Raw genomic sequence first — 12515 nt, forward strand, 5'->3', positions numbered from 1 at the left:
ATAAGCCTTCTGGGTCAGGGAGCCTGGCTTGGGCTTGGGCAGCTGTGAGAGTGTCTGGGGTACCGGGTGTCCGGACTGTGTGAAAGTTCTGTGTTTGAGAGAGTGTTTGAGAACACCGGGAGGGAGGCAGTGTGTCATGGAATCTGAGAGCTGCCAAACCATTGTGCTGCAGTGTAGCCAGGGGAAAGGGGCGGGCTGCAGGGCTCCTGGGGAAGGAAGAATGAGTCGGTGGCTGGGGCCTGCGGGGACATAGATTCCTCTGCCCTGAGGGCAGGTGGGAGTGGAGTGGAGGGTCACAAGGGCTCCCCGAGATCTGAGGAACGGAGAGCAGGAAATGATGTGTAAGGGTAGCCTCCAGTCTCTCCCTCTCGTCTCTCAAGAACATCAGTAAACAAACCGAGCCTTCTGTCACTGTGTATCACAAGCAGGACTCAGGGAAGCTGAGATTTCAGACCTCCATTTCCCTACACAAATAAGCTGGATTCTAAAACCTATAACCAGTTGGGATCCAAAGTACTCCAAGAGTTGATGCCACATGAGTGGTATTTCCCCTGCCTCCCCTGAAATGCCATTAACCCTCAGCATTAGGCAACATGACTTCCAAGTTTTAGCTGAGCATGTACTGTACCCCTTCTCTCCGCCTAGACCCTGCTTATTTCAGAAACCCTTTTAGCGTTCAGGCAGGAATGTAGGCAGGATTGTTCTGGTCCTATTCGATTTTAACTTAATCATCCACTTTTACTGAGACCCTGAAAGTTCGAACTCAATCTGTAGAAACAAAATCCAGGGAGATAAATGGCTAAGTTGGTAAATGCTTGCAATACAAATCTGAGAACCTAAATTCAGATTCCCAACACCCATGTAAAAAGCTGGTACACCTGTAATCCCCATACTAGGAGGCTCAGAGAGGAGAATCCTTGGGGATACCTGACCAAATTGATAAGCTCTGTTTAGACAGAGGTCCTGTCTAAAAAGTGAGGTGGGGAATGATTGAAAAAAACATCTGACATCGACTTCTGGTATACACACACACACTCATATATACACACATATACACACTCATAAATACAAACATATATACATACACCTATGCACACATATACACACATGCACACTCATACACATTCATAACTACACACATATATATACACATATGCACGCACACTCACTTGCATACTTACACATACACACTCATGCAATACATTCACATATACACACTTACACGCTCATACATACACATGTACACATACTCACACATATACACACTCAACATATATATATACACTCAAAATATACATACACATGCACAAGTCACATATATACACACATACACAGACTCATATGTACACATGCATACACACATGCATACACATATATATCACACGTATATGAGTACACACATACATACACACATTTATACACACACATATACACATACACAAACGCTCACACATATACACATACACAAATACACACATATACACACACTCATACATATACACATACACACATACACACACACATATATACACACACACTCATACATATACACATACACACACACACACACATATACACACACACACTCATACATATACACACACATATATACACACACACATATACACACACACACTCATACATATACACATACACACATACACACACACATATATACACACACACACATATATACACACACACTCATACATATACACATACACACATACACACACACATATATACACACACACTCATACATATACACATACACACATACACACACACATATATACACACACACTCATACATATACACATACACATACACACACACACATATTTATATACACACACACAAATACACATGGTAATATCCAAGGTCTACAGCGAAGGAAGCAAGAACAAGGAAGAAAAGGAGGAAAGTGTCCCAGTTGGCCCCATTTATAGGAAACTGAAAAAGTGTACCCTGTCTGGAAAGCAGCAGGGAAGGAGCATGGCAGGCAGGAGGGGGGATCCAGAGAGGAAGGATGAGAAAATTTGAGGCGTGATGGCTGTATTTGTTTTTTTTTATTTTCTACCAATGGTTTTGTGGGTATGCCTTGTTGTCAAAGCTTATCGGATTATACTCTCTAATATGCACAGCCTGTGTGTCAATCAGACAGTTAAAACAAGAGGCCTAGGGGTATGGCTTAGTCGGCAGAGTGCTCAGCTGATACACATGAGACCCTGAGTTGATCCCAGTGCTCTATACCTTTTATGTCGGGACTCAGACGTAGAGGCTGGAGGGTCAGAATTCAAGGCTATCCTGTCCAGGCTGCATACGACCCTGACTCAGAGCAAAACCAGTGTCTGCCCCGAGAGGCCTGCATTTTGGGAGGGCACCTGCTTAGATAAGAGGGAGCCACCCGTGCTGAGGGTAGTCTTGGGGTAGAGGAAGGGGCATCGGTCAGGGAGGAGAGCACCTGCTTATGAAGCTGAGACCAGAAAGGATGGCAGGAGTGAGTGAAAGACAAGGTAGGCAGTGAAGACAGGCCCCGGATGGAGGAGGACGCTAACCCTATTGCTCAGACGCTGCTCCAGGGGCGGGGTGGGTGATGGAGGGTACCTCCACAAGGTGCCCTTCTGAGCGGCCCTTGTTCCTTTCACTCCGCAGACAGCAAGGCCATCGTGGATGGGAACCTGAAGCTGATCCTGGGCCTGATCTGGACGCTGATCCTTCACTACTCCATCTCCATGCCCATGTGGGAGGATGAGGACGATGAGGATGCCCGTAAGCAAACACCCAAGCAGCGTCTGCTTGGCTGGATCCAGAACAAGGTGCCCCAGCTGCCCATCACCAACTTTAATCGAGACTGGCAGGATGGCAAGGCTCTGGGAGCCCTGGTGGACAACTGTGCCCCTGGTGAGTGACTGCTCAATGGGCTCACCACGGAGGGTGGGAGTCAGTGGACAGTGCTTGTTGTGATGCCCACTCTAGGGCCCAGGTGATCGGGATCACCTGTGAGGTTTACTCCTCTTCCAGCCAGAAATTACTGCTGCAATCAGGCTGTTCCTGGTTGCTGGGCTGCGTTTAATAGGAGCAAGAAAAGGATTCTAACCAATCATTTTATAGGCAAGCCTAAAAGTCCAGAGAGGGCTAGTGATTTGTCCAAGAACTCACTCCAGAAGTGACCTCAGAGCCCAGGGCCTGTTCTGTCACATGGACACCATTCCTTTACTCCAGCAGGAAGAGAGCAAATAGGTGGGACTTACAGCAAGAAATCCCGAGTTAGACACAGAAAATACTTTGTATGACCCTTGAGAGGGCTTTGAGAGAGGGGTGAGGCCCAGGATGGTGTCATTGTGTTGTTCAATGGCAGGTGACCCTGGCCTGCCCTTCTGGGCCCGCCTTGTTAGGCCCCAGCAGATCAGAGCCCCACCCAACAACCAGCTCCTTCCTGTCATCTACCGTGGGGCAGTTGGCCTAAGGAGCTGCAGCCCCTTGGGGGAATCCTCCCCCGCCCTGGGGTCAGCTGGGGAGCAGGGGTGGGAGGTGGGGGGCATGCAGCCTGGGAAGCATTCCCAGCTGCTGAGCCATTGCCCAAAGCTGGCGTGACTGCCAGCACTGAGCTCAGCTGTTCCAACCGGTCACGGATTCCAGCCTGCGAGCGGGCCTTCCTCAACAGTGCCGTCAAGCCCTCTCTCTGTCTTTGTCTTGGACCAAGCTGCCCCCTGGACCCTACAACCAGCCCCTCACAGGGTGATCCTGGGACTCCATCAGCATTCTGCCTGCTGGGAGGCTGGGTTCCTGATGTCCACACAGAGGGATCTATCTTTCAGTAGCTGCTTTGATGCCTCAGTTTCCCCAAAGGCAGTTAAGAAAGGGGAAAGAGTTATCCTTACCCCTACGGCTAGCGTGGGTTAGCTTAGAGAGGTGAGACTTGTGGCAATCTGTGAAATGATACAATGTGAAGGTGATGAGGGACAGGCCCTCCCTCGCCTCCTGTCCACCCTTAGGCAGCTGGCATGAAGTGGAGGGGTCCTTTGTTGGGGTTTGGTGCTCAGGGTCTCTGCTAGGTCTTGGGTTGGGCAGGCGGCTGCCTGGCAGGGCTGGTGCCAGGCTGCGTCATGTGAGGAGAGAAAGGACGCATTGTTGGCGCTAGCAAGGACTGCTATGCCTCGATGTGGTGATGGGTTGGAACATCAGGGAATAACGGGGAACCTGGCTGGGGAAGGGCCCAGAGCTGGCTGGGAAGGATACGAAGCCGTGGGCTCTGGGATTATCGGCCAAAGGAACACTCCGTGATAGCTCTGTGGTTTACTCTGTTATGTCCTTCCAACATCTCTCTAGGTCTCTGCCCTGACTGGGAAGCCTGGGATCCCAACCAGCCTGTGCAGAATGCCAGAGAGGCCATGCAGCAAGCAGATGACTGGCTCGGGGTGCCCCAGGTGCACTGGCAGACTGGTGTAGTGGTGTATCGGGTGGGGGTGGGGAGGGGGTAATGGAGAGGTAAGGCCTGCAAGGGTACTTGGCCAGGGAGCAGGTGGGAACTGGGAGTCACTGTGAAGCCATTTCTTCCTATGGCAGGTGATTGCCCCTGAAGAAATCGTGGACCCCAACGTGGACGAGCACTCTGTGATGACCTACCTGTCCCAGTTCCCTAAGGCCAAGCTCAAACCTGGCGCCCCTGTTCGCTCTAAGCAGCTGAACCCCAAGAAAGCCATTGCCTACGGGCCTGGTATGTGTTGAGTTCCAGCAGCCTTCCTGACGCACCTGGGCAGGTGGAGGATCTCTGAGTGATCTGGACTCTGCTTCTGCCTGCAGGCATTGAGCCCCAGGGCAACACTGTGCTGCAGCCGGCTCACTTCACTGTGCAGACCGTAGATGCCGGCATGGGCGAGGTGCTGGTCTACATCGAGGACCCCGAGGGACACACTGAGGAGGTAGACTGGGGTGCTGGGGATGAAGGGATTGGAACCAGGGCTGCCTGGGACTGAGGGGGATTGGTTACAGCTGTGTGATTTTCCATCTTTGTCCTTCCCGATAGGCCAAAGTGGTTCCCAACAATGACAAGGACCGCACGTATGCCGTCTCCTATGTGCCCAAGGTTGCTGGGTTACACAAGGTATCTTCCTGGAGGCCCTCCGGCCCTCCTGGCTCCTCACGGCTCAGGCCACACCGCGCTGCCATTGTCCGCTCCACACGCATTTCCCCTCTCCACTCCCTCAGAACGAGTGTCCCCCAAGCTAACCTTTGACTTCCCTCACCCCAGGTGACTGTGCTCTTCGCTGGCCAGAACATCGAGCGTAGTCCATTTGAGGTGAATGTGGGCATGGCTCTCGGGGATGCCAACAAAGTGTCGGCCCGCGGCCCTGGCCTGGAACCTGTGGGTAATGTGGCCAACAAACCCACCTACTTCGACATCTATACGGCAGGTAAGGGTTAGCCGCGGTGGGTTGAGTGGCAGCCTCTGACAGAATATGGGTGTGGGGCTCAACTGGCTGAGACAGAGGTCCTAGGTGATAGTGGGCTAATTTCAGTATGAGGGAGCCTGATCAGATGCGTGTGTCTGGAGCGGGTACTGACGGCCTGTCATTTGCAGGGGCTGGCACTGGTGATGTTGCTGTGGTGATCGTGGACCCCCAGGGGCGGCGGGATACAGTAGAGGTGGCCCTGGAGGACAAGGGTGACAACACGTTCCGCTGCACATACAGACCTGTGATGGAGGGACCACACACAGTGCATGTGGCCTTTGCTGGTGCCCCCATCACCCGAAGTCCTTTCCCTGTTCATGTGGCAGAAGGTAAGGGTGCTCCACCTCACCAAAGCTGGGCACAGAAAGCTCGTTACCAGGCTTCAGCCCTGAGGGCCGATGAGAAATGCATCACTCCATCCTCAGGGGTGGGGGTGGTGCAGGGCTGGTGGCGGCGGCGGCGGCAGCCAGCTGTTAGACGGGCAGGAGCAACTAGGTGGGGCTCTGAGAAAGTTCGTGTTTTTTAATCACTCCACCCCAAGGTTTGGATAAGAGGAAGGCCAGAGACCACATGGAAAGAGACTCGAATATGGGCGACGCAGAAGGGTTGGGAGAGGAGGACGGGGCCACACTGACAGAGCGCACGTGGCGTGTTCTCACCCAAGTGCAAGGCCCTCAGTTGGTGAACTGACTCATTCTCTCCCCATACTCAGTGCCCTTGCTGCCGCCCAGCGCCCCTGTGCCCATCGTCCACCAGGCCAAGAGAGTGGCACCACGTTAGTACTGGGCAGTGGAGACGTGGCCCGGCATGGTCGTAGCTGACCGGCCACGCCTGTGCTTGTGGCACGCCCACGTGGTGTGGATTGCCCCCATTCTGTGGCATTCGGTGACAGACACGCCATTGCGTGTTCCCTGATAGGTCTATTTTTTTTTTCCCTGTTTGCCTAGTAGTTTCTTTCATAAAATTGAGAAACTGTCCCTTTTTTTGTCGATCAGTGTCGTATGCCTGGCCCCAGCGGCTGAGCCACTGCCTGTGTTCTGTGGCGGGCAAGCCTAGATGATGTGCCGCTGTCAGTTCAGTGGTGACCCATGCGCTTCATGCCATTCCCTGTATTGCTGCTTTCCATGCGTTGCCCATGCGTGCTGGAAGGCTTAATGTCACACGGAGACCTCGTTCCGTGGTGGTGCTGGATGTTCTGTGGCATGCCGGTTTGTGAGGCAGCCGTGGCTGTCCTGAGAAGGCCTGGGGCCGTAGGTGGAAGCCTTAGGTGTGTAAAGAGTCTTCCTTGTGTCTTTGAAGTGACTCTGAGAAAAGGCCCGCCCTTACCTGGGCCTGCACCAGATCTCTGCCCAGCACCCGGCATTGCTCCCAGCATTCCTAGCTCTGCAGAGGACACAGAAGGCACCGGGCACGGTTGCATGAAACCATGTCCAGTTCCTGGGAGGGGTCAGGAGACCCATGCACAGTGAGGGGGCTCAGCGGCCTGTGTCCGTGGCCCTTCAGCACCCAACCCTTCTCTTTCTCCCCCCTCCCCCCAGCCTGTAATCCCAACGCCTGCCGCGCCTCTGGGCGAGGTCTGCAGCCCAAAGGTGTGCGTGTGAAAGAGGTGGCTGACTTCAAGGTGTTCACCAAGGGTGCCGGCAGCGGGGAGCTCAAGGTCACAGTCAAGGGGCCAAGTGAGTGCCAGAGCCCAGGGCTCGGGGACCGGACAGCGGTTCTGACAACCAAAGGCAGCTACACACAACCCCATCCCGAGATCCCAGAGACATAGTGGCCAGAGGCACCATGGGCTCTCCTCCGCCGGTTTCCCGGTCTGAGAACTGCAGCTTCGCTAGCTTTCTCTACCATGTGCGCCACACTGGGCTGCTGTGCTCAGGGATGACACGTGTGGTCCCAGTATTATTTTCATCTCTGCCCACTAGTAGCACTTCCCTTAGATAGGCCCAAGTCCCAAGGACTCCCCCAGGGGACGGGAAACCTGGGACTTTTGACCTGTATTCTCTGACCCGTGTTCCTCAGAGGGCACAGAGGAGCCCGTGAAAGTGCGGGAGGCTGGGGACGGCGTGTTCGAGTGCGAGTACTACCCTGTGGTACCTGGGAAATACGTGGTGACCATCGCATGGGGTGGCTATGCCATCCCCCGCAGGTGAGCACACCGTCTCCTCCTTGTCTGGGCCTTCCGGTCTGTGTCCCTGCAGGTTTGGAGGGAGGGAAGAGGGGTGGCTGAGACAGGACACTTCCTAACACTGATGCCACCTCCTTCCTTTCCCTAGTCCTTTTGAGGTCCAGGTGAGCCCAGAGGCCGGGACCCAGAAAGTGAGGGCGTGGGGTCCTGGTTTGGAGACTGGCCAGGTGGGCAAGTCAGCTGACTTTGTGGTGGAAGCCATTGGCACAGAAGTGGGGACGCTGGGTAAGTGGCTAAGGTGACAGATGAGCTGTGATGTAAAGGACTGACCTGAGGAGTTGGGGGGAGAGGGAGACGGTGTTGATGTTGAAGGGTGTCAGCCTAAGCATGCACGGGGACATGGAGGCAACTATGGAGGCAGAAGGGAACATGGGGGAGAGGCCTGGCTGCCTCCTAGTTCTCTGACCCTCCTGCCTCTCCACAGGCTTCTCCATCGAGGGGCCCTCACAAGCCAAGATAGAGTGTGACGACAAGGGCGACGGCTCCTGTGATGTGCGCTACTGGCCCACTGAGCCCGGGGAGTACGCTGTGCACGTCATCTGTGATGATGAGGACATCCGTGACTCACCCTTCATTGCCCACATCCAGCCAGCCCCAGCAGACTGTTTCCCAGACAAGGTGGGGGCCTAGCTCCCACACTCTGTCTGAACCGGGCTGGGGTGCACTGGTCCTCCTCCCGTCCCCAACCCAGCCCTCCTCTCTTGCCCTGCACAGGTGAAAGCCTTTGGACCTGGCCTGGAGCCCACTGGCTGCATCGTGGACAAGCCGGCCGAGTTCACCATTGATGCCCGGTCTGCTGGCAAGGGAGATCTGAAGCTCTATGCCCAGGTGGGACATTCACTGTCTCTTCTGTGCCCTACTACTGCAGACAGGGGCTCCAGAAGGGAGGCTGCAACATTGCAGAAAGACAGAATTGAGTCTCTTGTAGCCATAGTCTATGGAAAATTAAAACCATATTTTCTTATTGATGATAATCTTAGAAGCAAATTCATTTTGAATCAATAATTTGCCGTTGAAAGATGGTTTCACCAAACATGACATCAGTTTCAAGTCAGTTTCACAAACGAGTGTTCACTGACCCCTAAAAGTCTTGAGGCTCCAAGGAGACAGTTGTTCTTTAAAAGACTTGTTTACCAACTGTAGGAACATTGACTTAGCCCAGTCTCTCCCTGACTGACACATAAGCTAAACATAAGCTAGGAAGCAGGCTACACAGGTGGCCTCATGCCAAGTCTTTTGGCCCCCAGGATAGGTACTGGCCACCAAAACACGTGGCACTAGACTCGTGGCCTGATATCAGTGGCTGGGCCTTGGAGTGGGTGTGTAGCTACTGAATGGAAAAGGTGCAGAGAATGACTGATCCAGCAGAGGGCGCACTGGGAGTCCCTGTGGCCACTTCTGCTCTTCTGAATATTGCTTGGCTGATGCCCACAGGATGCAGATGGCTGCCCCATCGACATCAAGGTGGTCCCCAATGGTGATGGTACCTTCCGCTGCTCCTACGTGCCTACTAAGCCCATTAAGCATACTGTGATAGTCTCCTGGGGAGGTGTCAACGTGCCCAAGAGCCCCTTCAGGGTATGTCTACCAACCCTGCCCCTTGCACAGTACCTACCAGGAGTCCCCAGAGGAGTTTGGGCCCTATGCAGCAGACATTTGCTGTCATAGACCCTCTGCACATTTTCCTGCCTCAAGCTCCCACTAAAGAGGCTAAGACTGGTCCAGCTGAGGCTGGGGTGGAGAGCTGCTGGGAAAGGTTAGCCTTGAGCAAGACCTACTCCCTAAGCATCAAACCCCTCCCCTGCCCACAGGTGAATGTGGGAGAAGGCAGTCATCCGGAGCGAGTAAAGGTATACGGTCCCGGAGTGGAGAAGACAGGCCTTAAGGCCAACGAACCCACCTATTTCACAGTGGACTGCAGTGAAGCTGGGCAAGGTGCGCAGCTCCCTTGGGGCTGTGTTCCAGGCGGGAAGGGCTTGGGTCCCCTGGAACCAGTTGCCTGGCACAGTTCCAGGAGACTCCCATGGGAGAAGCTCCCGAGTCTCACTCGCAGCCCCGGCCCTTCCCCGTCTCAGGTGATGTCAGCATTGGCATCAAGTGTGCGCCCGGTGTGGTGGGACCTGTGGAAGCTGACATCGACTTTGACATCATCAAGAACGACAATGACACCTTCACAGTCAAGTATACACCCCCAGGGGCCGGCCACTACACCATCATGGTGCTGTTTGCCAACCAGGTACCGCAGCCCTCAACTGTCGGGAGCCGTGGGCTTGCATGTTAAAGGTCTGGGAAGGCGGCTGGAAGTGAGCCATTTCTGGGGCAGAAGGCGCAGTTAGTTACACAGAGGCCGTGGTGTCATCTCTGTGTGTGCACTGTGTCTCAGACAACACAGGGGGGCGCTTTTAGAGGTTACCTTTACCCTCCTTGGGTCCCTGAGTGTCCTGACCAGCATCTAACTCAATACTGTCCCCTGGGAAACCTGATCAAGATTTTTCTACATCCAGGAGATCCCTGCCAGTCCCTTCCACATCAAGGTGGACCCATCCCATGATGCTAGCAAGGTCAAGGCTGAGGGCCCCGGGCTGAGCCGCACAGGTAGAGATGCCTGGGCAAGGATGAGGCTGGTGTGAGTTGGGGTTGTAGTTAATTGGTGTCCAGGCCCTTACTACCATCTCTTGGGGGGCGGGGCTTCCAGGTGTGGAAGTTGGGAAGCCGACTCACTTCACTGTGCTGACCAAGGGAGCCGGCAAGGCCAAACTGGATGTGCACTTTGCTGGGGCAGCCAAGGGTGAGGCCGTGCGGGACTTTGAAATTATCGACAACCATGACTACTCATACACCGTCAAGTACACTGCTGTCCAGCAGGTACGTCTCGTTCCCTCTTGCCATCCCCTGTGCTGCGGTGGGACCTGAACGTAACCTTCTCAGCGTCAGCCCATTCTGGGTCCTTGGCCATTCCTTACGTCCTGTCTGCTCTTGCTCCAGATCAACGGCCCGCGGAGTCCAAGGAACTGTGATTGGGTTGTATCTAAGCCACTCCGTTCTGACTTTCTCTTGTACCCAACAGGGCAACATGGCAGTAACAGTGACCTACGGTGGGGACCCTGTCCCCAAAAGTCCCTTTGTGGTTAATGTAGCACCCCCGCTGGACCTCAGCAAAGTAAAAGTTCAAGGACTTAACAGCAGTGAGTGAAGAACCGCCCTGGGGCTGCGGGGTATTGGCTGAGTGGCGGAGTCTCTGCTAATGGTGTCCCTTGCCCTCCATGCAGAGGTGGCTGTGGGACAAGAACAGGCATTCTCGGTGAATACAAGAGGGGCTGGTGGTCAGGGTCAACTAGATGTGCGGATGACCTCACCCTCCCGACGACCTATCCCCTGCAAACTGGAGCCTGGGGGTGGAGCGGAAGCCCAGGCTGTGCGCTACATGCCCCCTGAAGAGGGACCTTACAAAGTGGACATCACCTATGATGGTCACCCAGTGCCTGGCAGCCCCTTTGCTGTGGAAGGCGTCCTGCCCCCTGACCCCTCCAAGGTATTTACCAGGGGCTGGTAGGATCCAGGAGTTGGGGACTGGTAGGAAAGATGGGTAAGTTATAGGCAGAGACCAGAAGAACACATGGGTCTGCTTTAGGCACATCCAGAATCAGGACCATTCCTTTATGTAGGACCGGTCTTAGAGACAGCTTGGCTGTTCAGAGCCTGGCCTTGGAATCAGACCTGATCCACCGTTACTTTACTTCTGACTCAGTGTCCTGTCCTCAAGTAGGCTTCTGTAGCTCAAGGTGCTTACTTAGGTCGCAGCTCCGGAGTCTAGCAGCTAAGGAGAAGCCAAGTTCAGGGGGCTAACACGTGTGTCCATCTATCTTCCTAGGTCTGCGCTTATGGCCCCGGTCTCAAGGGTGGGCTTGTAGGTACCCCCGCACCATTCTCCATTGACACCAAAGGAGCTGGCACAGGAGGCCTGGGGCTGACTGTTGAGGGCCCCTGCGAAGCCAAGATCGAGTGCCAAGACAATGGCGATGGATCCTGTGCTGTCAGCTATCTGCCCACAGAGCCAGGCGAGTACACCATCAATATCCTGTTTGCTGAAGCCCACATCCCTGGCTCACCCTTCAAGGCCACCATCCAGCCTGTGTTCGACCCAAGCAAGGTGAGAGCCAGTGGGCCAGGCCTGGAGCGTGGCAAGGCTGGAGAGGCAGCCACCTTCACTGTGGACTGCTCAGAAGCGGGCGAGGCTGAGCTCACCATTGAGATCCTGTCAGATGCTGGCGTCAAAGCCGAGGTGCTGATCCACAACAACGCGGATGGCACCTACCACATCACCTACAGCCCTGCCTTCCCTGGCGCCTACACCATCACCATCAAGTATGGCGGCCACCCCATACCCAAGTTCCCCACCCGTGTCCACGTGCAGCCTGCAGTTGATACCAGTGGCATCAAGGTCTCCGGGCCTGGTGTGGAGCCACATGGTAAGAGAGGAGCAGCCCACAGCGTCAGGTTCTGGGACTAGGTCAGGAAGGAGGGAGGGGACCTGGGGGATGAGCAAACGGAGGTTTCGGGGGCTCAACACCCCCAGAAAAGGAGCAAGGGGGGACCAACAGGGCATGAAGATTTGTCTCTGCTCTTGTGACAAAATGGCATCGGCCCCTGGGCACTTTTCTGGTAAGATCTTTGAACTCATCAAGGCAAGGCATCTCAGACTCAATAAAGCTGGAAATACATAAAATGGCAGAGTGGGAAAGCTGTGTCTTAGGAGGTGTCCAGAATCGGGGGACAGTTATATGAGTGGGCTGCTTGCAAGGGAGCCAGACTCAACTAGAAGGAAGCTGAGAAGAGACAAGTCAGACACAGTCCTCAGCCTGCCAGGGCACTAA

At 54.4% G+C, this 12515-nt stretch overlaps 1 protein-coding gene across 2 annotated transcripts in view; it reads left to right on the plus strand.

The window, feature by feature from the left end:
* Flnc (filamin C) overlaps positions 1-12515 on the plus strand; it is a 28097-nt gene that overhangs the window by 3093 nt on the left and 12489 nt on the right. For both annotated transcript variants that reach the window (XM_051175810.1, XM_051175811.1), the window contains exons 2-21: positions 2656-2904; positions 4333-4430; positions 4570-4720; positions 4807-4925; positions 5030-5107; positions 5255-5417; positions 5585-5785; positions 6995-7132; positions 7476-7602; positions 7730-7866; positions 8066-8259; positions 8356-8469; positions 9076-9219; positions 9453-9576; positions 9717-9877; positions 10146-10236; positions 10337-10506; positions 10709-10826; positions 10911-11173; positions 11513-12110. In XM_051175810.1, the coding sequence (XP_051031767.1) occupies positions 2656-2904; positions 4333-4430; positions 4570-4720; positions 4807-4925; positions 5030-5107; positions 5255-5417; positions 5585-5785; positions 6995-7132; positions 7476-7602; positions 7730-7866; positions 8066-8259; positions 8356-8469; positions 9076-9219; positions 9453-9576; positions 9717-9877; positions 10146-10236; positions 10337-10506; positions 10709-10826; positions 10911-11173; positions 11513-12110 (3438 nt within the window). The remainder of the gene's footprint in view (positions 1-2655; positions 2905-4332; positions 4431-4569; positions 4721-4806; positions 4926-5029; positions 5108-5254; positions 5418-5584; positions 5786-6994; positions 7133-7475; positions 7603-7729; positions 7867-8065; positions 8260-8355; positions 8470-9075; positions 9220-9452; positions 9577-9716; positions 9878-10145; positions 10237-10336; positions 10507-10708; positions 10827-10910; positions 11174-11512; positions 12111-12515) is intronic.

This window comes from Phodopus roborovskii, unplaced genomic scaffold, assembly GCF_943737965.1.
Source record: "Phodopus roborovskii unplaced genomic scaffold, PHOROB, whole genome shotgun sequence".
Taxonomy (NCBI): Eukaryota; Metazoa; Chordata; class Mammalia; order Rodentia; family Cricetidae; genus Phodopus; species Phodopus roborovskii.